This window comes from Acanthochromis polyacanthus, chromosome 1, assembly GCF_021347895.1.
Source record: "Acanthochromis polyacanthus isolate Apoly-LR-REF ecotype Palm Island chromosome 1, KAUST_Apoly_ChrSc, whole genome shotgun sequence".
NCBI classification, from domain to species: Eukaryota; Metazoa; Chordata; class Actinopteri; family Pomacentridae; genus Acanthochromis; species Acanthochromis polyacanthus.
Genome location: NC_067113.1, coordinates 29146752 through 29173859, shown reverse-complemented (window position 1 = coordinate 29173859; position 27108 = coordinate 29146752). Strand labels below are relative to the sequence as shown.

At 39.4% G+C, this 27108-nt stretch overlaps 1 protein-coding gene across 1 annotated transcript; it reads right to left on the bottom strand.

Annotated features, from left to right (window-relative positions):
• Positions 1-523: 523 nt before the first annotated feature.
• dcaf5 (ddb1 and cul4 associated factor 5) lies at positions 524-27012 on the bottom strand. Its single transcript, XM_022197104.2, has 9 exons — positions 24811-27012; positions 21701-21844; positions 19744-19780; positions 19471-19610; positions 18340-18469; positions 13479-13692; positions 7113-7179; positions 6045-6172; positions 524-2522 (listed from the first exon to the last, which is right to left on the bottom strand). Exons 1-9 carry the CDS (start codon positions 25016-25018, stop codon positions 1215-1217), a joined length of 2376 nt encoding a protein of 791 aa, XP_022052796.2. The 5' UTR covers positions 25019-27012; the 3' UTR covers positions 524-1214.
• Positions 27013-27108: the final 96 nt, after the last annotated feature.

The following is a 27108-nucleotide window of genomic DNA, read 5'->3' as shown; positions in this document are numbered from 1 at the left end:
CCGAACTTTTGAACAGTAGTGTAGTTCCATGTGTTCTTTCGTAGTTTTGATATCTTCAGTATCACAATGTAGAAAATAATTAAGATAAATAAAAACCATTGAATGAGAAGGTGCATCCAAACGGCTGGTACTGCATGTCATGTTTTCAGAGATGATCTTTAAGCACTTGTGAGGAAACTGTTTGGTTTTCCAGTGTGGCAGGCTGCTAATAACCGATTTCAAATTTTCATCTCTTAATGAAAACAAACGCAGCTCTTTGGTTCAGTCGATAAAATATTCTACTCCAGCTGACACTTGTTGCTCAGGGTCACAGCTAACTGAACAGGCTTCACATTTCTTTCACAAGAGAGAGAGAGTTGAGATTGCGTTGCCGTGGCAACCCGTCAGCAGATGGTAGCGGAGCGCCCAAAAATCTACAACAAAATCGACTCGTTTTCCCCCTCAGACAGACGCTCGTCGACACAAGCTAAACATTTCACCCGTCGGTCGGCGCCGAGAGCTTCAGGAAGACACTGCAGCTTCATCACTGGAGAACAAATTATTCTTTAATTGCGAGAAAACAAAGCGAGCCAGCTTGTAATGATACCCAGGGGCTGGATAATGAGACACAAAAAACAGTCGGTAGAGACACTGAAAGCATCGTTTCAATGCAGCTTATACAAATGGTGCTCCTCGGGATTTCTGTGGAAGGAGTCAATTCTTCAGGCGCCCTGAAGCAGTCTCAGCTGAGAATCACTTAAAAATGAGAACAAACCCAATCAGATTTACGCTCAGTGTGAAACCATACAAATTAAAATGCTGCAAAGCTTCTGCCCTACCTAAAAGCCTTTTTATTTTTGTGTTGTTGTGGTTGGAGGAGCTCCAAATCCTGTGTGGAGCTTTCTGCAACACCCAGACCAGAGAGAGAGAAACACTGACGCAGCAAGAAAATTACTGCGTCTCACTCAATACCGTCGTTATCAACAGCATTCAGCTCCTGTTTTTAGATTTATTAAAGTCATCTGTGGTTCGACCTAAAGAATGATGACACTGTCCAAATCGTTCTGTTCTCAAAACAAAAGTTAACCACACTTTGTTTTTAAGTCTTCAGTTCCGGTGTCACAGGAGACGAGCAAAAATGAAAAAGCTGAGGTGTACAAACCCATAAAAAACCCACTTCCTAAATGAAGTTCGTTAACAAATGATTTCTCTCCAGGATGAGAAAAAAGGTGCAATTATGTCTTTAGCTTTTTTTCCGAGGGTGACGAGCCTGATTCGCCCTCGTCTGAGCCCACATGAGTCCGTTTCACAGCTGCAGCTTTTTCTCTCTGAGCCCTGCCGTCTTCAGGTGTACTTTCAGTCTCTTCTTCTGAATCTGAGGACACACGTTGGTTCTCGCTCATGTGTCCGCCGGCTGCTGCCACAGTCCGGTGCCGACCGTTCACTCCGGGGCTCAGCCGGCTCTGGGAGTTCATATCTGCAGCCGCCGAGCTGCCACACGCCTCCCCGCTATCAGAGCTGTCGAACGCCGGCTCTGCAGCAGCTCTGCCTTCAGTCCTGCGTTCATCCAAAGACCCAAGAGACGCCGCTGGAAGTCTGTCCAGCTCAGTCCTGTCGCTGCCGTCCTCGTGGCTCTCGGGGGACATCACTGGGCTCAGACACACAAAGTCCGAAGGGCTCAGGCATTTCTCCTCCTCTGCGGCGCCGCAAGGTTTGATCTGGAGGGAGTTTTGCTCCTCGCCGGACGAGGAGGAAGACAGGTCATCAATGGCGATCGACGGGTAGCTGCAGGAGTCGATGGCCGAGAACAGACCCTGAACGGACTCGGGTCGGTCGCCGGCTCTGGAGACCACGTGCATGCGCCGCCGCCTCATGACGTTGCGCCGCCTCACCGCGCTGCGTCGCTCCTCGTCGTCACTGCTGGAGCTGGAGGTGGACGTGGACGAGCTGGAGGCTCCGGCAGGAAGCGAGGAGGTGGGGCTGGAGAGCGTGGAGTTGTCCCTGGGGCTCGGGGATCGAGGCCGGGGCATCGGGTCGAGCCAGAATTCGCTAGAGTCCGAGTCTTCGTTGACGAGGAAGCCAGACTGGTGGCGCGGATGTTTGCTGCGTCTCCTGGGATGCTCCTCGCCGTCCTCTCCGGCTGGCTCTTCCCCTCCGGAGGCGTCGGGTCCGGCCAGCGACGAGGATGAGGAGTTGTCAGAGTCACTGTGGTGGCCGGCAGCAGAGGCGGTGCTGGGAGCCGCCGGCGTTGCTCTGGTGGAGCGACGAACTCGAGCGTGGAGCTGCATGATGGCCTCCTCGCTCAGGTCGCTGTCAGAGTCCGAGCTCCAGCCCTCGATCTCCCGACGCACCAGAGAGTCGAAGAAGGCCATCATACGAGGATCCTCCTGGATGGACTGGCTGACGTAGTCGTGGGACAATCCGCTGCCGCTGTTGAGCACCAGGCTGATGTACTCCTCATGGGTGTAGAGACTGCGGGATTTATCCTCCACACGACCCTCCAGATCACCCAGACTGTCGGGCTGCTGGTAGGGACTCCACACCTGGATGGAGAGGGGAGGAAAGAAAAGACTTAAGTAAAGATTTAAAAGTCACACAGATGGAAACATGACAGAATGAATAATGTGCTGAGGAAAAGTGAGGAGCAAAGATTCCCCCGAACGCTGTAGGACACCTGCAGCTGGATCACCTTCCAGTCTGAGCAGTAAAATGTACAAAACAGGGAGCATCGAGTTTCTGCGCTGCCATCAAAAAAGCTCAAACTGTGTCAACCCTGTGGAACTCCTGCTGTCATCATCACTGAGAATCCTTTCTTCTAACATGGACTCAATATTTCAGAAATATAGGATGACCTGTGCAGTTAGTAAAGTTTAAATTCACCAAAATGACTTGTTTCTATTTTTGAAGTAAAAATCTGAAAGTAAGAGTAAAAACAATTAAATTAAAGAGGTTTGAACAGTTTTTGTCATATTTTGACAAGAGTTGGAACCCAGCTGCTTGCTAACATTCGTTGAGCCCAGTTTTGAAAAAATTCTGTTGTTAGGAGTGACTTTGATGAATTCGGCTGTAATGCTAACATGCTAACATTAGCATATCCATCAAGCTAAGTCACCGATTGTTATGTAGCACATTTAAAACAACAGATACGAACCCAAAAAGCTTTACAACTGAGAAATAAGGTTGCAAATTCACTTGACTCATTTAGATATTAAAGGTTAACATCAAGAACAAACTTCTTTGGGATTTTTAGGGCACGGAATTCCACTTTTGGTCTGTTTGTTAGCGTCAGATTCTACTGGATCTTTATATAGCAAATAAATGTTGCTGCTAATTCTCGCATTTAAGGTTCATATAAATATATTAATGGCACTGTCTCATCGGAATCACTACTGTATCTACAGCTGAGAATGGATATTTATTCTTGAACTTGGATGAAAGGTCAACAAAACCTCCCCAAAAAGTCTATTCGGCATCAATTCTGCAGCTTTTCATCACATCACATGAACTTCCAGTTGTAGTTTATATGTCCGTAATGAACTTTGAGTGTCAGCCTTTTGACCCAACACAGATGAAAAGTCTTTAAAGGGTAGAGAAGGTTTATATTTATGTAGAATTATCTATAATTTAATGAGAACTCAGCAAAAACACTACGTAATATGATTTAAAATGGCTACAACATGAACCAGAGAACTCGTAATATAGTATTTCCTTGCAATAATTATCCACATCTAATGTCATTTTTCTGGAGACAGACATTAACCACTTGTTTTAAAAAAAACCTGAAATATCTGAATTCTTGCTAGACTCTACAATATCTTTACAAAGCAGATATATTTTCGCTGCTAAATCTTGCAGATTGCACGTCTAAAGTTCAGATATACATAATATATTAACGTCACTGGCTCCGCAGACTGATGAGTAAAAGATAAAAAAGTAAAATAAGTTTTGCTTCTTTGAGGCAACATATGTGACTGATGATGCAGAACTGAGTCAGGTAAAAACCTGAGACGTGCAGCAAACCTGAAACACCGGCTGGTTTGTTGAGGAGGTCAGAAACAGGACAGCACAGTCAGTCATAAGATAATACAGGACGGCAGCTGCTGAGTGTAAAATCTTTATGTTGTGACAGGAGCTTCATTAACTGCAGACTCCTTCACTGAGGTCAACAGGTTGGAATAAACGCAGTGAGAGCAGCGAGGAGAAATTACTCAGGAGCTTCTGCAATGATTTTACTCCGACTGCAGAATATAACTGAAGGATTTAACAATAATTCTTGATTTCTTTCAAGGCTTACACAGCCTCCAGCTACCTTAAAGGACTTTAGAGGGCCTGACAGGATATCACAGCATCAGATATACAATCTGTAGAGGCCTCCCTGTCTTCTGTGACCCAGTTTTTAGTCGCTATTCATCGTCATCAAGTTCAGCCGACAGTCACTGATGGGGGGGAATCCATCTTTTGTCGTTCCCCACTGCAGAGAGGAAAGTCGGTTGCTCAGTGGTGTCATTGGAGATCAATGTCTCACTTAAGGGCACGTCTACTGTCTGAACAACTGAGGACGCAGATGTTGGACAGCGAACTTACAGAACAGTTTGTCTAAACGCTACATCAGAGACGGTCGATTTGGTTTGCCTCGAGGCTGCTGTTAGAGAACGACAGGAGGCTGGGGAGCGGTTAGACAAACAAACAATAACACTTATCAGGTAAAATATAACAATTAAAGCACCATAATTAAGCTTTATGTGACCTTATTTAATTAAAAATTCACAGAGAAAACAGCCAAGGGGCTTATTGAAAGCCTGGTCTCCCAAAAGTCCTGTTTCTACAAAACTGAACTGCATTTTCAATTGCATATGAAAGAAATGTAGTTTCTCCATAGACTGTATATAAAGACAGACAGCCCCAGCCTCCTCCTAACCCCCTGATATCACCCCATAGGTTTTCTCCCTAGTAAAAGGCGCAAATGCCCTAAATATAATCCATAAAAAAGCACAACTTTAATCCTGAATATAAATTAGATGAGTGAGTTGCATAAACTTTCATCCACCAGACAGTCATCATGAATGGAGAAACCAACAGTAGAGACCAAAACTGATTTTTGTACCAGGCTGTAAACACGTTTAGTTCTACGGCAAAGTTGTGCATTTTGACATTGAGATCTGTTTAGATTGATTTGCTTTGGAGCAGCCTCAAGTGGCCATTTGAGGAACTGCAGTTTTACTTTTCAGCCTTTCAGCCCCAACAAAAACAACAACAAAAGAGAAAGTGTAAAATGACAGTTAAACATTATTTAGCATTTTCTCAATCCTTAGTATACATCATTTTTCTTTCAAATATTGGCAAATGTGCCTAAAATTGTGTTTTTGTGAATTTAAATACACTGAAAAGGAACATATTGTAATTTTACAATATATTTTAAATGTTGTAGGACGTTTGTAAAAATAGAGAATTTTGATGTGGACGTTATTTACAGTTTTGGGCCAGTTTTTTTTTTAATTTTTAAAGCTTAATGTGTAAATTCATTTTCAATTTTTTTACTAGTTATCTGTAATTAAAGAGGAAGAAAATCTGTAAAATACCCATAAAATGTTCAAAGGATTACTGTTAATTAAATGCTAAAAAAAAAGCCCAAACCTTAAACATTATTTTTTTAAATCAAACCTACCAGAGTACCAAATACACCTAATATATGATTAATCAGCTGAAAATGACAAACAGGAAGCAAACACATAAATGGCAAAAATATGCTGATAAGAAATGTGTTCGTGACACGTTTCAGTAAAAACTTTTTATCGAGTTGTCTGGAATAAAATTTTCTTTTTAGGTTTTTCTGCATCTTTAGTACACAAACAAACAAACAAACAAATCCCAAGTCAGAGCCTATTTATTATCACTGAAATTAGAAAATAGTCCAGAAGAAACCAGCTCCTATCCAGGTCTGATTTGATAAATTGAGTATCTTTACATGACAATCCTGATGGTGCAGTAGATGAAACATTTAGCGCCTCTAAAAACAGATTAATTGACCTATCTTAAACCTACAGCGGTGAAATGGTTTCACTAACCTTGATGACTTTCTCCACGCCGGACGAGCAGATCATGTAGGTGTGAGGGTTGAAGCGGACCTGGTTCACGATGGATCGGTGACCCTTCAGGACCATGAACGCACCGTTCACCACTCGACCCGGGCCCCCTTCAAAGCAACGCCATGTTAATGTGACGCCGGCAGACGGAATACGTCAGAGACGGACAACAAGGAGTCTTTGAAACAAACACTCATTCAGGCTGATTCTGGACACAGAAAACGCAGACGGTGAAATACTGCAGCGGTGACCCTCGTAATAAGCCGATAGTCTGACACCAAATAGGCCCTGTGCACATGCTTTCAGTGTGAGTAACTCCGGGGAAAATGAAATCCATAAATCTGTCAGGTGGTGCCATAAGAGCTACAAATACCGCATTCTTGGATTGTTGCATTTTTGGGGGGATTTTCCTGGCGGAGTAATTACACCTCAGGCATGTTCAGTGAGAAAATGAGAAGCTTTTCAGCGTTTACTCTGGATTTTTATCCAGTTTGGGCAGGTGGGAACTTCAAAGCTGAAGTTAAGTTTGGTGCAGTTTCACGAGACAACACAAAGAGACAGATAAGACATGCTGCAGTTACTCACGCCTGGAAAACCTATTATGACCAAATGAACTGAGGGCAAACCGCAGACTGAGCTAACCAGAAACAGAAAGGATGTTTTCTGTGGCTAAAAGCTACAGCGACTGAAATCCGGTTTGTTTTGTCGACGAAGACGACACTGAAACCTTTGACCTTGCGGAACGAACGCTCACCAAACCTCTGCCCGACAAAACAAGCTCCCTTTTAAAGCCTTGGCATGTCTGTTTACAAGCTTGCTGATGAATCACGTCCATTTTAACAAACCAAATTCACACACACAAGAAAAACTAAACTTTTTTTTTTTTCCACTTTTGTGCTGACTCGGCAAAAGACGATCTCACACTGGCAGCCTCATGATTAAATCCTTCTGCTGCTTTTGTCTTCAGGAAACGCATAAAGAAAAAAAAAAGGTCATAATAACTGTTCCATGATAAATAAGGAGCCGGCGCAGACAGATTTAATAACTCACCTGCTTCTGGATCCTTTGGGATTTTCCACATGTAGAGATTGAAGTCATCCGAGCCAGACAAGATGTACTGAGGAGGGAAAACAAAAGGATGTTTAGATTTAAGTCTGCTCCGTTTTCTAGGACAAAATTTCCACTTCATGTCTCGTATATTTGTGTATATATGGAGCAGCCCTGGGGACGTCAATGTGCAGCAGAAACCCAGCAGATCTAACCGCAACGCTGCGTCTCATAATGCGCGATGAAACGCCGTCTTTACGGGACATGACAGTCTGACCTGAACAGAGCTGCTGCTGCCTGTCTGGACCGTTATTAGACTTTGTCAACAGATGGTTCCACTTAAAGCTGTCATTTAAAGGCAGAGTTGGAACAAACGGTGGATGCTTACTGTTCTTATACAGGTCTGACATTAATAGTAGAAAGAGAACTGGAACAAAATGATTGTATGCTTTGGTCAATAGAAGCTTTAATCTTCTGAACAGAATGTTATTTTTTCCTCCAAAAAATTCAATCTAGTAGCATTTGGCTGGAGGTCTGTGATTTTCTGAACCTTCACAAGCATCTACATATTCATCTTCTCAACACGTTGCCCTTTTCTTTCCTTTCAGTGCATTTATATTCACTTGGAATGTCTATCAGGGGTGATTTTACCATCTGGAAGCACATTTTTGTTCAATAATTCACATTTGTTTTGAGGCATATTTCTTCTGCTCTCCTGACAGTCTGGAATATTTCCGTGCCGCTTCATCAGCCAGTTATTTAAATGAATGCCTTCAATTTCCTTCTGCGAATATTCCGCTGGCCTCTCCGCTTACGGGAACTTTCACAAGACGGCGAAAGGGCTCGACCGCTCGCTTTCACCGTTACGTCCATGTTTTCCAGAGAGAAGCCTGCGTGAAATAGTCTGCAGGGATGAAAACCAGCCCGTTAGTCAGCCCGGTAGCTGCGGGGCACGTGAACACACCGTGAACCCGACACCTGGCCGCTCCACCTTCAGCTTCCCAGAGGATGCGTCAGGCAGGAATGTCGCACCCACAACTCCCTCCTCTTTGCTTTTGCCATCAATTTCACGCTGCAAGTTGCCACTTGGGATCTTTACTCTCGCACCAAGCTGAGAAAATCCTCCGACATCTGTGGAGTCGAAGGAGCCGCTGAGAACCGCAGCGTTTCTGCTCCAACATGTAAAAATCGTCCAGTCGAACCTCCATCCGTCTCCTCGTTTCCTCTAAACTGCGGCCTCTAACTTAAACTGACGTCTTCTATCTGCACTCTGTGACATATTTGGCTCAAACAGTTCGGGGTTTACGTCTTGGCTGAGGACATTTTCCAGCTGCTTTTACACAACTTCTGAAAATATGAGCTGTCGGCTGCAGCTTTTTGCCCACAAGTTCAGCCGCTGTAAGAGTCTGTAACACGAATAAAACCCTAATAAAGCTGCAGTAATTTGTCACTTATTTGTCAACTGCTAAATTATTCATCAATTATTTTGATAACTGAATAACTGGTTTGAGATTTTATCCAGAAATCCTGTGATTCCAGCTTCTTAAATATGAATATTGTCTCATTTCTTTACTTCTCTATGACAGCAAAACCCTAAAATATTTTCTTAATCGTTAAATCAATTCATTATTTATTGCTTTGTTAAGGGATGCACCACATTAAATTAGATTTTTGCTGATATCCAATGTTTTTAAAGTCATTTTGATTGACATCGATATTAATATAAGCTCATATTTGAATTCATTTAATTGCAGAAATCATCAGCTTTGTATTTTTTTGCTAATTCTGAAGAAACACTGGGAGCTCAAGACATAAAATATGATTTTCAAAATACATACATTTCCCTAAATAAAATAAAATAAATCTAATAAAACCGCAAGACTTTTAATCTGCCTGCTAATGTTCTTTTGGGCTGACATTAATTCTTAATACGTTTTTATATTACACATTTATACTATAAATATAGAATATAAATGACATTATTCTAAATAACATACAGAATATACAGGAAATATGCAGATTCCATGGAATATAGTTGTGATTTGTGTTGTTTTATGATGATGATTATCACTGCTGATGAATTTCTTGGTTATTTTCTCCATTAATCGTGTAAAAGATGCAGATCAACCAAAGAAAATAACGATATAAAAATGTGATTATCTTGCTGCAATATAATGGTTTTTAAAATGTGCACATTAACTCCACAAAAATAGAAAAATATATCAACTTTTATGAAATAAATAAATAAATAAATAGAACTGGAAAACTTTTTGTATCGGCCTTCTAATGGTCTTTGGGCTGATGTTAAACTTTTATATTTATTTTACATATTTTAGAATGTCAAGTCTCTCCTGCAGTGGAATTAACATAAAATCCTGTAAAGCTGCAACAAATAATCAACACATATTAAATTCATTGTTAATATTTCAATAATATGCTAATCTAATTGGATATTTCTTTTAAAGTTTTCAAGTGTGATTTTTTTATGGTTTCTTTGCTCCTCAGTGATAAAAAAAAAAAGAATATTTTTGGGCTGTGGACAAAACGAGACATTTGAGGACATCATCTTTGGCTGTAGGAACACTGATGGATGAATTATTTTCCTACATTTTATAGACTAAATAACATTTTTTTTTTTAGGGATTTGATCGATGACCGGAGAAGAGCTTTAATAAATATCAATGCACAAAAAAATGAATCTGTAGCTGATGATTAGCTGCCACATACATAATCGTCATCTGTCTTTTTCTGCTCATTTTACTCCTCTATTAGTTGTAGAGTAGTGGTATTTAAGCCTTTAATGGCACCGTTTTTTCGCTGCAAATCTGACCAATTGTTTCCTCTAAGACACCGGGGTCTTCTTTTTAATTTGGCTTAAAACCAAAACGTGTCAACAGCAGTGCAGTGGTGTCAACAGATGCTCACGGAAATGCAGTCGAGCAAATAGTAGAAGCAGCTTGAGATAAACCACTTGTATTACTCAATCGCAGCAAAACAAAAGGCCACAAACAATGGACAAAATGTAAAAATTTATAGATTTGCGTGTAGTAAAAGAGGAAAAAGTTCGAGCAAAACCATGTTTAGGCATGAAAAGGCCGATTTTCAACTTCTAAATATAAAAGTTTGATGAAATGAGAGGATTGTTATTGGTTTGATCCATTACTTTAATGAATATTATGTACAATTAGGGCTCCCACATTAATTAAATTCTAGCTGATATCAGTTATCATGTAAATAATTGTAGTTTAGTTTTTAACTGTCTGTTTTCTGTTCATTTGGTGCCTCTATTAGTTTTAGATTAGCGTCATTCCTGCCTTTGATGATCCCTTTTTTGCTGCAAATATGAAAAATAAATTGCCATCCTAATTTAATTATTAGCTAATTATTAATTTGGTTAATTAGCTATCCAACAACAGCTTTTAAAATCCCGCCGACAGAAACTCAGACTGCTATTTTCTAGCTTCCATATTCATGAACTCACTGTAAATTTTCACAATTTTCTTACACTTTATAGATCAACAATTAATCACCTTATCAAGAAAATAAGTGAAAGATTAATCGACAACAAGAAAAATCTATTTTAAGGGTTTCATAAATGACTGGAGAAGAACTTTAATAAACACCACTGCACAATTAATAATCATGAAACTGTAGATGATGATTAGTTATCACAGGAATCTTTGCTTTTTCTGTTGATTTTAAGCATTTTTTCAGTTTTAAAATGTGATATTTATACTTTTAAAGTCTAGTTTTGTTGCAAATCTGACAAACCGTGTACTTCAAGACATTAGGCTTCACTTTGTATTTGACTTAAAACCAGAATATGTTGTTTTTGGACTCTGCAACGCCATCCATATTAATAGATGCTCACCGAAACGCGGTCGGTTGAACATTAGAGGCCATTAGCTGCCATTAAACAGCCGAATTAAAGGGCGCAAATGGTGGAAAACAACATAGAGATAGGGACAGTGATTAAAACATGCCATTTATATTAACTTCATGCAGCTGTTTTCCTACAGCTGGATGGAAAAGACTCCAACCATTATGCAAAATCATCAAAGGCAATTCATGTAATATGTCAAGTCTTTCTTTCTAACGCAGTAAAAAAAGAGTCAAATCAATAATCTTTGCTAAAAGTGAAGCTAAATAAGTACAGGTAAGTCTATATCTGTTATTATTTTGATTGATTTTGTTCTCAAAGGCTCCTCAACACTCATTTTTAACATCAATAAAGCGACTGAGCTTCCGATTTGTGGTCCAGCTTGGCAGCAGATGCACAGATTCAAACCAGCAACCTCGTTTCACAGCCCTGACCCTGATTCTGATTCTGCAACCTCTAACCCGCCTCCTTCGCTCGCACTGGGCAGGGTAATTTTTTCTAAGCCTTCATAAGCCCCGCTGACACCCGAGGATAATGTTAGCATAATAAACATGACTGCAGGGTGATGTCATGTCTGAGGAGGACCAACGGGAGGATCAGTGGCCGAGTTCGGGGGCTTCTGGTGTTCCTCCAGCCCTGAAAAGCTCCCAAATTCACAGAAACAACTCGTATATTCTCCTAGATTTATCCCATATGTTCCCAATATTGTCCTCATATATCAGATTGTAAGTGACCACAAAGTCAGTTTAAACAATCCCCCCTCTGTTCTGCACGCCGTATCTGCTCATTGTATCCGGAGTTAATCACCCTCTGGAGGCTAATATTTCACGTACAAGACGCTGCTTTCACTGCTGCACGTGAAATGGAAAGTTTTAGTCATTCTGTGTATGTTTTCCTGCATACATTTCCCTTTAAGTGCAGAAGATGACGAGTTATTCTATTTCATGAGGGTCATTCCACATCAATTCAGCAAACTGTGAAGAATCTGTGCATCTGTATTCTATGCGTATGTTTGTAATCTGATAAGTGGTGTCATTTTTCATAAAATTATTTAAAGCACTATGAAATGGGAAATGATCTTTCTTTTAGCCCAGTAATAATAATATAGAACTCTTCCACGCTATTGGAGTGGTTCCACCATCACACCTGCTCAATGTTTTTCCTAATATTTGCCATAAATGCAAAGATTTTAAGATTTTTTTTCTCTCATGAAGTATGCATCTGACTGGCACATTCTACATTTTTAAAGCTCCTATTGGTGCCAATCACAGGGGGAAAAAATCTGCCTCTTAGAATGAAAAATAAAGGTTTTATGGTTGGGAAAGCATCAGAAAAAACAGCATTTTTGGATGAAATTTCTGCCATCATATAATTGGTTTGTATTGCTCTACAAAAGCAGGGTTGTAACTTTCATCACTCTCGCTGTATTATTACTCCACCAAGGAATTTAGTAGTTATGTGACAATCGGCGACTGTCTGTCTGTCTGTCTGTTAGCAACATTACTCAAAAACAGACAGACAGATTTGGATGAAATTTTCAGGGAAGGTCAGAAATGACACAAGGACCAAGTGATTAGATTTTGACATTGATGCAGCTTATAGTCTGGATTCATGGATTTGTTAAAGCTTTCTGTATCATCACGAGATAGTGGCACGGCCTCACTGTAACCATGACAACAAGTGAACGCTACGTCAGCCAAAGATCACATGATTACAATCCTACTACAAATCCCCCGCTGCGGAATTATCCATCGGAAATGAAACAAAGAGCAATTGATTATATTGAGGGGGTGTTTCTGAGTCCCATCAATTCCCTTTTGAACCGTGTCGTTTCTTCAGATTCCTGCTGCGTTTCTTGTCGAACTTTGTGGTTTAGATGTCGTCGGATCAGCGAAGCAGGGGACCTCTGACACTAAAAACCTCTTCATGTTGCTGTAGATTTGACTTCATGTTGTTGTCTTTGAGGTTTTAGTCCAAACTGGGTTATTTCAGCCAACATCTCGTCTTCGCAGCTACATTTTTACAATAAACTACATTGTACGCTACATATTTAGGTCACGTGATTCGGTATCCGTACAACGTATACGTGCATAAAACACACCTGTGCTTAGCGTCAGGTCATTTTGTTTGTGGGTGCATCTATATTAAACATTCTATGTTGCAGTGATTTCTGATCATCAGTAACTAATAAACAAATGCTGCATTTCTGACAATGCCTTATGGAGGAATGAACAGCCTTGGTGGAGTACTGCGCTCTCTGAGTGCTTTTGTAGTTTCTCAAGTTATAGCACTTCAAACATTTAAAAAAACGCAAAAATCAACATGAACATACCTTCTTTTAGAATATAACTGAAAAACTAATACTCCCTATGACCAAAGATTGTACATGTGGTCAACAGTTTTCACCACACAATGGTTGGTGAATTGAGGTGAAATGATCCGTTATAAGTAACAGCAGCACCAGTTTTAGCTACCGATTCCGGACCAACCTGATCTTTGTCTCCGGCGAAGCAGCAGCTCTTCATGGTGCAGGAGTTGAAGTATCCCTGGTTGTCGAACTGGAAGCTGGGCAGGCGGGAGTGCAGCTCGTAGAGGACGGGCGGCAGGCGGCGCCTCAGAGCCAGCAGCTGGGTGCCGGTGCTGTTGAAGCGAACGCTCATGGCGCTCTGCAGGGACATGCTGCCTCCGTAACGAAGCAGAGAGCTGCAGGGGATGACGTTTGGATTAAAATCAGCGATGGCTGCATCACAATTCAGAGATCATATTAAGGTTTGAGCCTTCGTGTTTGTGTGTTACATTCATTAAAACAGAGAATAAGTGAACACAAGACCTCCATGAAGAGAAATGACAGATGGCGACGCATTTAAATGATGTAAAACGTGACATCTGATTCTGATATTTCATTTCAGGTTCCAGAGCAATGAAGAAGTGATTCCACCAGATAAGGGGCGACGTTGATCCAGTGCTCATCAACGATCCAGTCTATTTTCTTTTAGTCTACTTGTTTGTTTTCCTTAACTCTATACAGCATTTTTGGTGTTTCTTTCATTTATTTATTTTCTAAATATTCCAACATTTTTAACTGCATTTCTCCAATTTGTTTCATGTTTTTTTTCTTCTTTTCTATTTTTGTCTCCTTTTGTCTGTCTATAAGGCACTTTGTAAATTCTTTTTTTTAGGTGCTATATAAATAAAATTATTCTTATCATTATTACTATTATTAGACTCTCTAAATCTAAGTAGTTTCTGAATGTTTCACTGAAAATTTAAAGTCAAACACCTCTATAGAAACAGCACAAATATTGCTAAATATTTGTGCTGTTGTGCGAAAGGTTTCTTGAATTTTTAATCACGCGACCGTTTGTCACAGCTAAGCATCTAATGGCTTTGTGGTTGTGCAAATAAGTGCAGAATTTTTTGTTTTTCACAGAATCTGGTTCGACGAATCAATTTATTTTTGGTGAATTTTTAAATACAACATGCAAAATAGTTATTTTGATGACATATTGCTATTTTTAAGCTTAGTTTTCCATCAGAATGGCAGGTGCTATCAGTCGCTCAACAGACTATTGATATTTTACTCCTCACATTTTTGATTTGTTGCCAAACTTGTCTTCCATCTGCTTTGTGTAAACACCGCCTGCAGTTCAGTCAAAGGTGTCTGAATTTTTGTCATGTACTGTTTGCATCCAAACTACCAAAGTCTTCATGCTTGAACCAAGAAGCTCAGACTGAGTTTGATTTTTTGCAGAATCTGGCGCAAAGTGTTTATTTTTCAAGGAGATTTTGATTAAATGTAAAAATTTGAAGCTTGGACTTGGTTACGTTTTCAGAGGAAACCGTACACCTCACATGATTACTTCTATTAATTCTACTGTTACTGTTTACTGTTTGTACTCCTTGGTTCTGATTAATGGGGTAATTATGGTCATTTTTAAACAGAACATGCCTTTTAAAGCTGCTGGCTGATTTCAAGGGTTCAGCGGTTTCAGCAAAGCTAAAATAACTTCTGAGAGCCAAAGCGTTATTCCATTAACGATTCATTTGTTTGATGAAATCCTGCTGCTGGTGACGGACATTACTACGTTCTTTTCTTCAGTTGTTAAATAGAGCATGTTGTGAAAGTTTGCAGAAACATTATTACTCCATTTCTTCATCATCTTTGCATGTTTCAGATATTCTGCAGCTTTATAAGCACCTCTAGAAGAAAAAACAACAGCACTAATAATAAACTCAATTAATCTGATATATGTGTGCGTCTACAGTTTAGCGGAAGATTAAAGAGGCTGTCAGAAGTAAATTACTCTGACAAAGTGAATTAGATATTTCATGAAGTTCCTTTTCAGCTGCAGGCTATTTTTAAACGTGATAGTGAACCGAGGGATTTTCTGCAGAGTAACACTAAACAAACCGAGCAGCGCCAAGACAAATGACTCACTGCTTACTCTTATTGGCCATCATTTGTGCACTAATAACTCCAGTGTGTACAAACACACACTTGGCATAATGCAATGTTTTCATTTTTTGGGAGTAAACATGTGTTTGTTTGTTTGTTTTTTGCAGTGAGATCTTCCTGCAGGTTGGCAGGAGACCAGCAGCGGTGAATTTATTGGTGAGATAACAGCGCCATCTGGTGGAAACTGTCAGAACAAACCTTCTTATCCAACTGTAAATTCATTATTGGGGTTCAGATCGCTGAATATGAAGCAACTAATAAAAACTATAAACACTTGAAATAGGACGAGTCACCTACATTTCTGGGCAACAACATAAATATACCTAATATATACATCTAGGACTTTCAGGTAATTTAGCATTATTATTTTTAATAATGATAAATTATTTATTTAATTTATTACATATTATTATTACTATAAAAATATCAATTAATAATTATATTTCTTGGTCTATTTATTTGATGTTGTAATTAAAATTGTAGCTTCCAATGATATGCTGGTCAAATTCTTTTTATGTCCTATTATTTTCATAATAATAACAAAAACAATAATAATAAATAATAATGATAATAAATAGCAGAAATACAGTATATAATAGAATATTAATAATATCAATACTATAGTTATTATTATAAATAATAATGCCATAAATTGTTGTTGTTGTTGTAAAGCTTTTTTAACTGACTTTACAAAGTGCTTTCCTGACTACAGAAAAGAAAGAAAAGAAGAATCAATAACAAATCAATAATTAATATATATATATATATATATATATATATATATATATAAATAATGTCAATAATAAATTCTAATAGAATTAGCAGTAAATAAATAGAAAAAATACATAAATACGCAAATAAATAAAGGGTAAAGGAGAATAAAATGAACAATAAAATAAAAAAAAATCGATTACACAATAAAAATCAAAATAGACCGCTTTTCATTCTTGGCTCTGGAATATACCCTTTTTTAAACTTTAAACTTATTATTTACTAGTACATAATGGATAAAATAAACATTTTATGCTTCATAAATAAACAAAAATTCTTTGCAGTTGAAGAAATGCTCAACAGAATAAATAAAAATCCGAATCGTTTTAACTATTTTAAAAACTTGCTTTCATTTATTTATCAACATTAAAAGTAATGGGAACCTTCATGCTTCATCTGCAGGCTTTAATCAGTTATAAACACCACTGCTGCTCATTTGATTCCTCCTCAGGGGAGAATAAAAGTTCATCTCCTCTTTAAAACTGACTCAAGACATAGAAAGCAGTCCACCTGACCAGTGATAAATCAGCAAATATATTTCCTACTAGAAGCGAGGCCTCTAACAGATGTGAGAAATCTGAAGCTGCAGATGTTTGGGGCTGACTGGTTTCTGATCCAGTGCATTTAACACTTTTAGTTTGGCCTCCTAACATAAATATAGATCTTAAATCCTGACTGCTCTGTTTGGTTGTCACCCAATGCAGAACACAGCATCACAACATCTCACTTTTTTTTTTTATCCAAATCTGTTGGTCAGAAACTCCATCCTTCTAAAATGGAAATACAATACAGATGGACACAAAGTACTACAAAGCAAACACCTGGAAAAGCTCAGATTCACACGAAAAACAACAATGACGCCTTTCTACTAGACCTGAATCTTCCTTCTACTCTTCATTAATCATCTCACTATGAAACCTGATGCTGATGGTGCTTCTGAGAAACACTTTCTGATGAGAGAGAGACCTTTACTGCTCTTTCCTTTAATCTACCACCAGCGATTTGTGCTAGGGATAGACCGATCATCATGGCTGATATTTGGCGTTTTTTTCTGATTAACGGTATCTGTATTTTTATTGACCAATTATTGCTAAATTAAATGCTCAACTTCAGGTGTGATGTAACCTCCTCTCTCTGTCTGTCGTCACTCTGTGGTCTCAGAAAAACTGAACAAGAAACACAAAGCAGGAAATTAGCTTCTTTCTCAGTGGGTAAGGCCATGCTAATGGCTAGCGGCTAAGTTAGCAAAAGATTCATCTGGAACACAGTTTGGAAAACAATAACCAATAATGCTTTAAGATATGGACCTTCTTGGTGTGATAAAAGTGACAGAACAGTAAAAGATTCAGGAAATAGTGAAGAACAACAGCAGACAAACCGATCAATCTCAGTTGATTAAACAGAGGAGAGTGTCCTCATTTAACTGTCCTGTTTCTGTATTACAGAATCTGGAGAACTCCGAGTCACTTTGGAAACATTTTGAGTCAAATTTGTCAAATTCTGTGTCTCTTCGAAAACATTTTGAGAGATTTTATAAAATTTTTGAGTCATATTTTGCCAGATTTCAGGTCACTTCGGACAATTCTTTCACCATTTTAGAAAAAAAAGATGAGTCACATTAGAAAAGCTGAGTGATTTTAGAGAATTTCATTCTTTTCAAAACATTTTTGTCAGCTGATCCCACATAAACAGAGCAGAGCATCCTAATTGAATCTCTCCTATTTCTATTTCACATATTCAGTCACAGTCACCCTTCTTAATGAAGGAGTCCAGTTCTGAATGACAGCTTCTCTGCTATCCTATGCTGCTAAAACATTACATTTAATGTATAGTGGGTCCAAATATCGGCTATCTGTCTTTCTTGATAACCAATAATTGGCATTGGTAGTCACCATTAAAAAAAACCAAAAACCTACCTTTCCCTCTTCTCTTTTTATTTATTTGTGTTGCCATGACTATAACAAAATCATACGATGGAGTCTTTTGTTTGGTTTAGTTTATTCTATTACACACTCTTTGCCATATTCTGCTAACTGATACACTGACTTGTACGTGTTTGCAGATGATTTAATTGACAGATCTGGGGGAAAAAGTGACAGGAAATGTGGAAAAAAAGGCCTGACCTGCGTGGCTTGCGTATGTCCCACAGTCCGACTCCCTCCTTGGAGTTTGCCGTGGCGAGCAGCCTGGGCTCCACGGGGTTGAACATCACACTGTGGAAGGCTGACGGGTAGCTGGCCAGGCAGAACGGCTCTACAGGAGGACGGAAGAAGCACAGAAAAGTCAACAATGACGCTGATGGAGGATCTGCGCATCTCTTTTTGTCCAGAAACATGCCAGCAAGACACGTTTTTGTCATGTAATGTTGACTTCTGCTCTTAAATAGCAGCAGAAGGCATGAGCAATTCAAGTCAAACACTTCTCGATCAATGGTTTATGTACATTTTGTGGCTCAATACATTTTGGCCTCTAATTACACTGAAATTAAACCACGACTTCAATGTGGTTCCACCTTCTGAGGAACTTCCATCCATTAAAACTGGGGCCTCGGTGCCGCAACAAGCCGACATAAAAACCCCGCTGGCAGAGATGGAAGACAGATCGCTGCTAAATGTATTATTAGGCCAACGCGGTCACAAGGAAGGCTTCTAAAATAGAAGGATGTGCACGCCATGCAAGATGAGCCACTGCATTTTTAAAGTTATCAACAGGTCTCTCATCACCGAGCACTAAACACCCTTTTTCAGTCCAACAGTCACTTCAAATACGTGGCTTCATATGAGCAGCTTTTCAATTACAATCGCATGCTTTGTGCGCAAGAAACCACTAATTTTCATTAACTGGATCCATGCTATGCACCGATTCAACGCAGTTTTACCAGCGAGAGCAGCGACATGGCAAATGTTTATGCAGGAAATAGTTTGATTCTGAGTTTTTCTTCCACTTCTTAATCCTTCCTAATCCTCTCACATTGCAGCAGAGCGTATGTTCAGACTATGCTGTGATTGTGGGTTATATAAAATTGTGTTTTGCAGCTTTACATCCTCACATCTTGCGTGCATTTTAAACAGGCTGCAGATTTTGATTCAATCCTTGGCATAAATATATTATTATTCCCTCCACTGTGGTCAGTTTACAAGCCAGAAATATGCGATCAAATGCATAAATGAACAGTTTAAATCAGGTTTTCTGGGGTTTATTGCCTCTTAGGGTTCTGAACAAACTGACTTCTGATCTAATTCACGTCTGCTTACCTCCATGCGGCGGCTCGCGAGTGTCCCAGATCAGAACCCGGCCGTCGTCGGATGAGCTGGCGAACACGTTGTCGTTAACCGGGCTGACGGAGAGGCTGTACACGGCATCGATATGCAGGAACACGTTCAGAGTTTCCCTTCTGCAGGAGCAACAATCATCAGGATGTTAATTGTTTTGCTGACGTGAGGGGCGAATGCACTCATCAGCAGTCAAACCGTTGACCTTTCTAGAAGTGTTTTTGATGCCACAGTGATGAGTGTTGCTTTACCCACCTCTCCACGTCGTGAAGAATCACCTGCTCGTCGTTTCCTGCAAAACGGACACGAACCGAATCACAAAATGGAAGAATATTTTAATCTTCAAGCTCAAGGCTAAGATGCAAAACTAGCTCGTTGTCGAGGCATTAGCCTGTATGGTTAGTTAATTCCTCATTTGCATAGCAGCTAGACGGTGGACGGTGAGCACAACTCACCACACGCCTCCAAAACTTCATCGTTCAGCAACGTCTGCATTAAATTTTAATATTCAAATGCATTATTTAGACCCAGAAGCATTCATGTGCAGTTAAACAACTACTGGCTTTTTGCAGGCACTTAAATGCACATAAAACCATTCAATAAATTTTTTTTTTCTGTTTGAACATCAGTTTATCAATGGCATACACACATTTTCAAAGATCTATATAATACTACTGTTCTCTTACTGTTGTTTTGTGGGGTTTTCTGATAAAAATACAATGAATGAACTTAAATGAGCATTCATTTGACATTATTATTGTCTGAACTGGCCCTGTTAAGTATCCTCTTTCGTCTGTTTTAGTCTGCTATACCACTGTATTTTGTATTACAAGCTAATTTTACAAGTTTTCTATCATATCGATGCTAGTTTATAGTTTGATGCTGCCCATCTGACAACATGTGCATCATTGTGGTCAACTCAATTTTAAATGCGCTGCACATGTAAATAAACTGGATTTGATTGGATTTCGGTAGTTTTATAGTGTACCTTCAACTATCAACTGAATAAATGTCATACAAATACAGTTAACATCAGCAGCTATCAGTAGATAGCAGCATCTCCCACTGGTCTGGTAATTGTAACACCTCACAGTGCAAAAGCTTTTTGCTGTTGTCTACAGATTAATCTTAGCCTCACTGATAACACTAAATCTTGCTGCACATCTGCTCATGTTGAATTATAACAGATGCTTGCTCACCAACGCAAATTTCTCGGCTAAATTAAGGCTCGAATCTCCCTTTAAGGTCCACTTTTCTTGGCAGGTAGCAAAGGCTTCCGTCTCTCCTGTTATGTTGAGTTTGCCCAGTATTTTGTGTAATAAATGCCCGGAGTTGGAGGCGAGTCTTAATGAAATAGAATTGTGGCTCTGCACCATTTAAGACAACCCATTAACATCGTCTCTGTTAGCCATTCCCCTGATAATCGGCCTGATGCTGAGCTGGTAATCACCCAGCAAAGATAATCTCAAAATAGCATTTAATCAGCCTAATTTATCAGATAACCAGTTAATCGCTCCACCATTACTTCCAGGGCTTCGTTCAAGTCCTATCTGAATTAGGATGCGAGGATAATTTAAAAAGTTCTCAACCTCACCTGGAAATGAGGAGCGTAACTCCCATTTTGGGGCATAACAGCATCCTATAAAGCCTTATATCACTGCACAAAAAGTCAAATGTCTGAAGTAATCAGAGAAAAAAGGAGAGGAAACTTTGAGTTGAGTGCTGTTGCTCCAGGACAATGCATCCATCCATCCATCCATCAGGTGGCAGAAGGAGTCAAATGTGGCTTTGAACTTTTGCTTCATGCATCTTACTGACTTCCCAAACTCAAATCCCACTTGTGAGATCGCCATTTTCAGAGTGATGAAAATGTTGTGCATGCTGCTGAGGAGGAGAATCTGGAGGCTCAATTTATAGTCAAGCTTGAACACCAAGTACTTTGAAGCTAAAGGACACTATGTTGAAAACTAGGGCAAGAACAATCTTTCTCTCGTGAGGTTGAGAACCTTGTATGATTTTTTTTCCGATTTATTTCAACCTGCAGTGACAGCTTCACCCCTTTTTGCTGTATCAATCAGATCAACCTTCAACCTCTAGCTCCAAAGTGACAAGTTCCATAAACCTTCATGGTCAAAGGTTGCCAAGAAGGAAAAACTGTGTTCTTGTGAAAAAAGCCTGCAGACACGTCACAGGAAGTGTGCTTTTGTCGTACCTCCAGAGAAGACCTTTTTGTTGGTGCTGTCGAAGGCCAGGCAGAAGATGTTGGAGAGGTGCTCGCCCTTCAGCTTCACAGGCTTGGAGCGAGCGTGGATGGCTTTTTCCATGTGCCACAGAAGCACCCGGCGGTCGTCTCCTCCTGCAGACAAACACAAACCGTGACTACAAAAGTCATAAAAATACTCACAGTGAATAAAAAACAGTAATGTTTTCTCGATTTTTTTTGGACATAACTACAGGAGACAAACTGATCAACCTCAGCTGATTAAACAGAGGGGAGTCCTATTTCAATCACTCCCATTTCTATATTACAGAATTTGGAGAGTTCTTAGTCACTTTGGAAACATTCCGAGTCAATTTTGTCAAATTTTGAACCACTTTGAAAATGTTGTCGGTCATTTTAGAAAATTACTGAGTCATATTTTATCTGACTTTAGGTCATTTGGGACAATTCTTTAACCATTTTTAAAATAAATTTGAGCCATTTTAGAGAATTCCAAGACGTTTGGTCCTTTTGTAAGCATTTTTGTCAGCCGATTCCACATAAACTGAAAAAATTTAAGTTTTGTGTGTAACCCTGAACTGATGGCAGTGAGCCTCCATCTTTATTATTTGCCATGAGAGTTTTCCCATGCCATCGTCCTCATTGTCTGTGTGTACTGTGTGTTCTTTATTTCTTTTCTTCTTTTCAAACCTCTGTGTAATTGTGCATATTTCACTGACCTTTGTTTATTGTTTATTGTATTGCACTCTGGCAAAACCGTTTCCTCCAGGATGAATACAATTTATCTTATCTCATCTTAAAGTGAACCATTACAGGTTACAGACTGTTCACCCGATGCCTGTCTCATTTCAATACAATCTGGAGGGAAAACTTTTCACTGACTCAGAGAAGAATTTAATTTTAGAGCAGCAATGAGATAATGGAAATAAACTACAGCTGTTTTTAGAATCAATTAGTGGCTAAAGTCATTTTTTAAAGTGAAGAAAGCATCTATGTGCTGCCTCCTACCTCTAAAATGCACTGCTTCTCTGATATGACGGTGTGAAACGAATTGAAGTGGCTGTCAGAGATACTGTGACATTTAAAAACATTCAGGCTGTGGAAAAGTCTGATGGACATCATTTTTACAATAAAAAAAATCATAAACTTCACTAGGGATGCACAACAACATTGTCATCAAGATTTTAAAATTAATTATAAGCCCAAAACTAACACTGACAGTCAGATATAAAGTTTACAGTTTTGTTATAATTTTTTTTATTTTATTTTTTTTATTTTCCTATGTTGTGCACACTTGAGAACCCTCATATTTCATGTCTGCACCCACCAGTGGGCCCTCATGGGAAGAGTTAGGATGATATATGAGATCTGTAATTAAGTGAAATAAAAGACATGCTTATGTAAATGCCTGCTTCGGCCAAAACGAGCTGGAAAATATTGGCAAAAATCCAATATTGTCTATCCCTAAACAGTGCATAATGAATTGGTCTGATGTTGAAGACAGTAATAATTTTTTGCAATGCTGCCCAGTATAGTATGAATAAAAACTCTGTTGCTCTCCCTTACAATCCTGAAATCACTTATTTTTCTTACATGATTTCTTAAATAATTACTCAGTAGTTGTCGACAACTAATCAATTAAGTGACTCGTGCAGCAGCTATAAACACCAATGATTTGCATTTGGAGCATCCCTAAACTAAACAAGACATAACTAACTGATTTATTGATCCGGAAAGGAATCATTAGCAGCCATCCTGCACAATACTGTATGAATAAAAACTCTGCAGCTCTCTTTAAGAAGCTGGACTCCACCGTGGAGCATCCCCAAGCTAAACTACTATGATTGAAGGGTAAAGAAATCCGTTTTATAGTTAATAGCTACGATCCTGCACAATGTAACATGAATTAAGGCTGTGTAGTTTTCCCTGACAGAGCTGGAAAGTAGATTTTAACGTTTTCCTTAAAAAAATATTCAAAACAATGAATCAGTTATCCAAACAACTGGTGATTAATTAAACAACTGGTGCATCAGTAAGCTAAATAAAACATAGTTAATTAGTTTAATGCTTAATAAAGTAGTCATTGGTTGAAATCCTGCAGAATATTATATGAATAAAAACTCTTTAGCTCCTCCTTACAAAGCTGGAATCACTCATTTTTTGACACCTTTTCTTAAATTGCTACTCAAACTGATTAAGTAGTGATTACATTTGTTAGTTGTAATTGATTTATTAGTTGACAATTTATCAATTAAGTGACTAGTGCAGCAGCTCAAAATACCATTGATTTGCATTAGGAGCAACCCAAAGCTAAACAATAAATAGCTAATTAGTTCAATAATAAAGAAAAACGTCATTAGGTGCAATTCTGTGCAAAATTATACGAATAAAAGCTCCAAGTTCTCCTGCACAAATGCTGGAATATAGAGAACTTTTACAGACTTTCTTAAATAATTGCTCAAACCAAGTAATCACTTAAAGTAGCATGTAATTAACTGAACAGATGACAAGTGATTGACTGATTGATATTTACAGCTCTAAACACCACTGATGTTGCATTTGGAGCAACATCTAAACAGAAATACCATTGTAATACTTTAAATGTACTCCAAAGTTAACACTGGCACTCAGTTAGTGCGATATTGAGTTATGTGTCACTTTCCAGAGTTAATGTGCCAATAGATGCATCCAACCTGGTCAGATAAATAAACTGCAGCTCCACTGAGCAGAGTAAACAACCTCAGTAGACCCAAAATGGCAAGCCACAGGCTGTCACAGTAGGCCAAATGATTGTTTTTAATCCTCTCAGGACGTAAATAGCTTTGTGTTTTCAGCAGGTCGCCATGATTGGACCCATCGGGACGTGAAAATGTTCAGTCGAGCGGCAGCACCGACCGTCTTCTGGGCTGACATCTGCTGCACTGCGAGCCGCTGCTCCACTGTTTGGCAGGACGCTAGCTAGCCCCGTTAGCATTAACGGCTAGGCTAACCCCGCTAGCCGCGCAGTGGGTTTTCAGCTGAGTGCCAGGCTAACTAGCTAGCATGCTAGCGAATTAAAAACAGTGGAAGCTAGCAGGGGGAAGGTGGGTCTGACAACTTACCAGACACCAGCCATTCTCCGCCGTTGTTGGAGAACTCAATGGCGTTGACACAGCCGAAATGTCCGAGCATGTCCTTCTTGTAGAGGCTGGTGCAGCCCGCCAGCCTGCGTCGCTGAAATTCCTCCTTCATGAGCGGCTGCCCAGTGAGCTCTCTACGGGACAGAAAGCCCACCGAGGAGCGCATACCGCAGCCCTTCAGCTCCTTCATTTTCACCGTGCGACAACGCTCCCAGCTCGGCTTTTTTTGTGCTCAGCGCCGCGCCCCGGACATGCGGTCGACTCGTAGGCTGGATGTGGCGGTGTGTCGGGTCTACATTATGGAGGATAACCCGCTCCACGTCTGCCTGCTGCCCGCTGATGTCGTTGCTGGTTCGAGGCTCCGGTGTCTCCTGTTCGGTCCGGCAGCAGCAGCTTCCTGCTCCGGTGGAGGATCTCTCTCTCTCCCCCTGTCTGTCAAACCGCATCACCGGCCGGGACTCCGCTCCTTTAATCCACCGGTTACTGTGGAGTCAACCTGAACTCAACATTAAACTCATTTATAATATTCATAACTCAGCCGGAACATTATTCTTTTTAATTCACATTATTATAAAAGGCAATCATACAATAGTATGCAACACTGTAAAACACACATTTCCAAGTACAAATGCAGCACTTTTACTGGCAGGAGAGTAAAAGTAATATTAAAGAGTTTATTTATGCTGCACTTAAAAAAAAATAAAATAAAATAGAATATTAGGGCGAAGACTCTACAATGGTATCTGTCATGTAAATTTACCAAGGTAAATAAATATTACAGGTAAGACCCTACAATATTCTATATAATACAAATTTACTGACTAAAATTAAGACATTTCAATCTTAGAAATGATACAAATTAACCTCCACAATTTGAATATTAAGTGTCAGAGAATTTAGGAAATTAATTTGAATAATACGTATTGAATTAAATTTTCTGACTAATGTTTTAATGAGGCCTTAGAATGTTGTTAATTATGGAAATCTGCCTGATTAATGTGAATATTAGGGTTTGGACCCTACAATTTTATTAATCATACAGTTTTAATTATTTAAATATTACCTTTTAGACCATACAGTGTGATTTATTATGAAAATCTACCTGAGAAATATAAATATTAAGGCCGGGCTGCACAGCGGTGTAGTGGTTAGCACTTTTGCCTTACAGCAAGAAGATCCCTGGTTCGAATCCGGGGTGGGCCTGGGATCTTTCTGCATGGAGTTTGCATGTTCTCCCTGTGCATGTGTGGGTTTTCTCCGGCTACTCCGGCTTCCTCCCACAGTCCAAAAATATGCTGAGGTTAATTGGTTACTCTAAATTGCCCATAGGTGTGAATGTGAGTGTGATTGTTCGTCTGTATATGTAGCCCTTCGACAGACTGGTGACCTGTCCAGGGTGTCCTCTGCTTTCGCCCGAGTCAGCTGGGATAGACTCCAGCACCCCCTGCGACCCTAGTGAGGATAAAGCGGTGTATAGAGAATGGATGGATGGAAGGTTAAAGGCCTACAGTATTAAATGAAATACAAAATTATGTAACAAATTTGAATATAAGAGTTAAGACCCTACAATACTAAGCATAATACAAATAATCTTGACTCTAAATTATAAAGACCCTTTAACTTTAAATGCACTATAAATGGGCTGACAAATTGAAATATTGTTTTATTTCTTTTTTACAATAAATTTTCAGAGCAGATGAGCTGTGCATGTGAATCCCACTAATTTAATATATGCACAGATATATTCTGATAAGGGACGTTTTACATAATAAATAACATTTACTTTTGACACTTTCAGTACATTTTGGTAACAAGATTTGCCATACTTACGTATCATTCGGACTGCAGTTTCGTTAGTAAAATATTACTATTTCTTTCCACTATTGCTGGTATGAGACTGTGGTAATTTATAGAAAAAACACCAACAAGGAAAGAACATTTGAAAATCAATCTCACCACAAGGTCACTCCAGCTGCTGTGGAGCTTTCAATCATATCACATGATCTTGTGCAACTGTAGATGTTCACATTTCTACGTTTATCTGAGCAGCCTGAAAACTTCTTTGAGACTCAAAGTTTATTCTTGACCTTGAAAACTGCAGCTGAGTCCATTTAGTCTCTGTTTTCCTGATAAAGATCATGAGATATGACCGACAGCTGTGGACCTTGTGGCCAGATTGTTTTCTCAACGTCTGCTTTCAAAGTCAAGTATGAACGTCAGCCCCGAATAAAAACTTTTTCAAAGCTTATTTTAAATTCTCAAGTCGACAGCAGGGATTAG